A 4577-nucleotide genomic window follows, 5' to 3' on the forward strand; every position below is an offset into this window, starting at 1 on the left:
GGGATCAAATACTTATTTCATTCATGAAAATGCAAATTAATGTATAACTTTTTTTGTAATGCATTTTTCTGGATTTTTTTGTTATTGTTGTGTCTCTCACTGTTCAAATAAACCTACCATTGAAATTGTAGACTGATCATTTCTTTGTTAGTGGGCAAACTTACAAAATCAGCTGGGGTTCAAATAATTTTTTCCCTGACTGTATATACTGCTCAAAAAAATTACAAAAAAAATTAAGGGAACATTGATTGGATCATCACAGTATAACACCAAGTCAGTTAAACTTCAGGGATATCATTTTGTCCATTTAGGAGGCACAAGTGATTGTGAACCAGTTTCACTTGCTTTGGTGCAAATGAAAGTGACAATAGGTGCAATGCACAGGCAAAAGAAAGACAATCTCCTGGTGCAGGACAATGCCTAGCCTCATGTGGCCAGAGTCTCAACCAACCAGAGCCCAGACCTCAACCAAATAGAGATGCTGTGGATTAACTTCAAAAGAGCCGTTCACACCAGACGTCCTAAGATTCACTTTGTATGTTTAGTGGGTTTGTTCAATAAAGACATGAAAGATCAGGACTGTTTGTGTTTTATCATCTTAGAAATATTGTTTGTTAATATTTGTGACTTTGGTGAAGATGAGATCACATTTCATGACAAATTTATACTGAAAACCAGGAAATTGCAAACAGTGCCATTACTTTTCTTGCATGTAAACTTCTGACTTCAATTGTAGACTTTTAATGCTTTGCTGCAGACCAATGAAAGATGTCAACATACTCTGTAATTTAGATAGGAGAAAGCACAGAAATTCTGCCTTCTTCAAATCTGTAGTAGTCAAATTAGCAAATGCTGGTTTCCCAACACATACAGCGGAACAAGTCAGATCACAATGGAAAATACTGAAGAAAAATTTCTACATGGTCAAACATCCAAACAGTAATAATAAGTGGGTTTGACCAACAACTTTCAAATCTTCAAAATAATGGACAACATGCTTGGTCGTCATCCACTTTCAACTGAATATGACAGAGGAGTTTAACTAGACCTACACCGGCTTTCCCTGTCTAAAATATAATACATCAACTCCAGGCATGGACAGATCATGAGACAATAGGCCACTGGGCACAGACATGTACAGTAAAAGGGCCCTATCCTTCCAACAAGGAGCAAGACTCAAGGACTGAACAACCACATGATTTGCAGTCAATTGGTCTTCTTGTGATCATTTTGGTAGTTTTTAGTCTTTGTTTTTACTTGTTTTGCATTTGTTTGTAATTATTTTTCAGAAAATGTTACTTATTTTGTGTCTATTTTTAACTGTTTTGTATCACTTTGTAGTTCTTTTGTGGGGGGGGGTGTACTTTGGCATATTTTCGTAGTCATTTTGCTGTCTTTGGGGTCTTTCCTGCCTCTTTTAATTCATTTTGTTTATTTGTAGTTGTTTTGCATGTGTTTTTTCTCATTTTGTGGCTTTTTGTAGTTGTTGTGCAGTCTTTTGATTGACTTTTCATCAGAAAGGTGAAGAGTCCCTTTACGGTTCTCTGGCCTAAGTGCCCCCAACTCCCTGGGATCCTGGGCTTGTGCCCAGTAGGCCTGTTCAGGAATCCATCCTTGGCTCCAGTTCGTATTAAAGTGCTTAAAGGTTATTAGCGTTAGAATGTGGCCTATAGATCCTCAGTCTTTTTCATTAGAAAAAAACAAATAAATATAGTTACAAAACGTTCCTATTTATAATATTTTTATGTTAACAAATACAGAAGATGACACAGTATTCTAGTTTTTATCATATATACAGGGATATGCTTAACCACATTTTCTCTGTTCTATGTAAACACAATATGCAGAACATGATCAAAACCACGATACTCATGTACATGTAAAACACACAGCTCAGAGGACAATCCGCAAGTAAGGGTTTGTGATGTTATTACATTGGCTTGTATTGTTGGGTTAAAGGTTAGGTTATTGTGTTCACATGCCAGCTGTATCGAGCTGCACCCTGACTCAATCCTGTTTCTGCACACACACAGCAAAGTGAACATGAGTGCTCGTATCTATAAAACTATCCTTCAACGTGTGTAAATATGGGTCTGGCATCATGCAGAGGTTGACGTGTGCACAACAGCAGCACTGCTGATATGAATGAGCTTTTATCAGTTAAGACTGTTAGCGAAGGTAAAACCATTTCTTTCTCGCACTGATTTAGAGAAACCCATTCACGCCTTCGTGACGTCCCGGCTTGATTACTGCAATGCCCTCTACGCCGGTTTATCTCAGTCATTGTTGTCCAGGCTGCAGCTGGTGCAAAATGCCGCTGCCCGGCTGCTCACTGACACCCGTCGACATGCTCACATTACCCCAACCCTAGCGTCCCTTCACTGGCTACCTATGAAATGGAGAGTGCAATTTAAGATTGTGCTATATGTGTTTAAAGCCTTGCATGGACTTGCCCCTCCATATTTATCAGATCTTCTATCCAGATACTTTCCTCGGAGATCATTACGGTCATCTGCCCACTTCACCCTTGTGGTCCCTACGTCCCGTTATGAAAAATGGGGAGGTCGGGCCTTTGCCGTGTACGGCCCGGTATTGTGGAACACTCTGCCATTAGATTTACGCTCCATAACTGAATTAGTTCCGTTTAAATTGGCACTGAAAACATATTTTTTTAAACAAGCTTTTTATGCTTAATCTCTCTAAGGCTCCTCTTGGCTTTCTATTTTATTGTAGCTTTATTCTAGCTTCTCTGAGGGGTGTCAGCCTGGACAGTGATTACGATAAAGATCGACGAATGTATGTGCCTGTCATATGTCTATTTAGTGGATTTTTATTCTGATATTGATATTTTGATGATGTTGGTTTTAATTTTTTTTCTGATGTAGCACCTAGTGCTCTTTGAGCTGGTAGGTGCTTTATAAATAAATTTTATTATTATTTATTATATATAAATTTGAGGGGAATCAAACAGCATGAGGCAGGGCTGTTATATTGCACTGCACCATATCACAAAGAGCTTTCTATTCTCTGCCTTATTAGTATCTTATCCTGTCCCTACAAGATTAGAATTCACTGACAGTTGATTTTTTATTTTTATTTTTTTGTCCTATCAGTTGCAGTTATTATGAAAGTTGAATTATGAAATTATCCATTAGGATGACAAACTATGCACCACTAAAAAACAAACTTGGTCCACCTCCTCAGTAAGTAAGCCAGCACTTCAGCTAGGTCGATGTCCTCCTCCGATGCAGTCTGTCCGTCCGCCGCCCTGCGTCCCCGGCTGTTGCTGTTGTCCCGGTTTGGTTCTTCTGCTTCAGACCGCTCCGCTGGGTTGTCACTGGAAGAGCTCCTTCCACCAGACATCCCAGAACTGGACTGAGAGCCCATAGACTGAAAAGGGCCTGGCAGGTGAAATGATGTAAAATTATAGGGCAGTTTTAGAATTAACGCTACCGAGGGGGAGTCAGGTGAACACAAACAGTATGTGAGTGCGTTCATAAATAGGAAATGTGAAAACACAAATTAAGAAACGCCATGTCTGCAGAGCATAGCTCTACAATAGCCAAACCGATATCATTTCAAGTTATAAGCTCAATCCAATGTACATCCACTTCTTAGGTAGTTACAAATCACGATTTAGATGCAGAGGCTGGTTTATGTTAAGCTAGCCAGTAATGCTAACGATTTGACTTTAACGTTACCGTCTGTCTGTCAAAGGCTCTTCCTGACACTGCGTCGGCCCAGCTCTTTAACGTTACGGTTCGACCTTGGCCGTTTGTTAGATGTGTAACTTGCAGAAGGTTTAACGGACTGTGTCTTAACACGATAAACTCAGGATTTGGACGCTCCGTGTTTGGGGTTGATCAGTCCGTGAGTCGCCATGTTGTTTACAAAAGTACGAAAAAACTGCGCGTGCCCTTATTGTCACGTGACAACTGAAAAAGTTTAAAATACCTGGATGTATGGCTACAATAGCAAGATGATTTGGCTTTTCAACAGTCTTATTAAATACACGAAAAACGTAACAATAACGTTTACTATATATAACCAAATATTACGAAGTGCTTCACACTAAAACTAGTCAAAGAATTACACAGTAAAAAAGACAAGCCATTAGATCCAATCCGTTTATCATCCATTCATTCTTTTGTTTAATCAGAACAACAAAGAAAGGGCTTTTGGTGTTGGTGGCTATCAGAGAAAAATAATCAGTGTATGGTCCCTGTATGATCCAATCATTCAATTATTTAATTTAACCTGCAAAGGAGAAAACGGATAAACGGTTCAAAATTTGTTGTAGATGTGAAAAAGGGAAATCGCTGCGGGTTTCTTCTGTTTTCATAATAAAACGTGAAATTAAATAAACTAGAAACCCCAAACCAAAAAACAAGTCTTATTCTGTTTTTCTGTGGAGGGGGAGGGGGGGGTACTTTGCCGTGCGCATGCGCAGACCGTGACTGCTGCGCCCGCTCGCACGTATGTGAATTCTCATGGGAAATGGTGTTTATGGAAGTCATTGCCTGTCAGATCAGCAGTGATGATACGCGGCTGGTACTGTGTGTACTATGCACACACCA

At 39.5% G+C, this 4577-nt stretch overlaps 1 protein-coding gene across 1 annotated transcript in view; it reads right to left on the reverse strand.

Annotated features, from left to right (window-relative positions):
- Nucleotides 1–3931, reverse strand: part of dcaf11 (ddb1 and cul4 associated factor 11) — a 52895-nt gene extending 48964 nt beyond the window's left edge. The window contains exons 1-2 of the mRNA XM_020588347.1: nucleotides 3702–3931; nucleotides 3197–3401 (exon numbers count right to left, since the gene is read on the reverse strand). Of these exons, the coding sequence (XP_020444003.1) occupies nucleotides 3197–3387 (191 nt within the window). The 5' untranslated portion in view covers nucleotides 3388–3401; nucleotides 3702–3931. The remainder of the gene's footprint in view (nucleotides 1–3196; nucleotides 3402–3701) is intronic.
- Nucleotides 3932–4577: the final 646 nt, after the last annotated feature.

This window comes from Monopterus albus, unplaced genomic scaffold (assembly GCF_001952655.1).
Source record: "Monopterus albus unplaced genomic scaffold, M_albus_1.0 scaffold531.1, whole genome shotgun sequence".
NCBI lineage: Eukaryota > Metazoa > Chordata > Actinopteri > Synbranchiformes > Synbranchidae > Monopterus > Monopterus albus.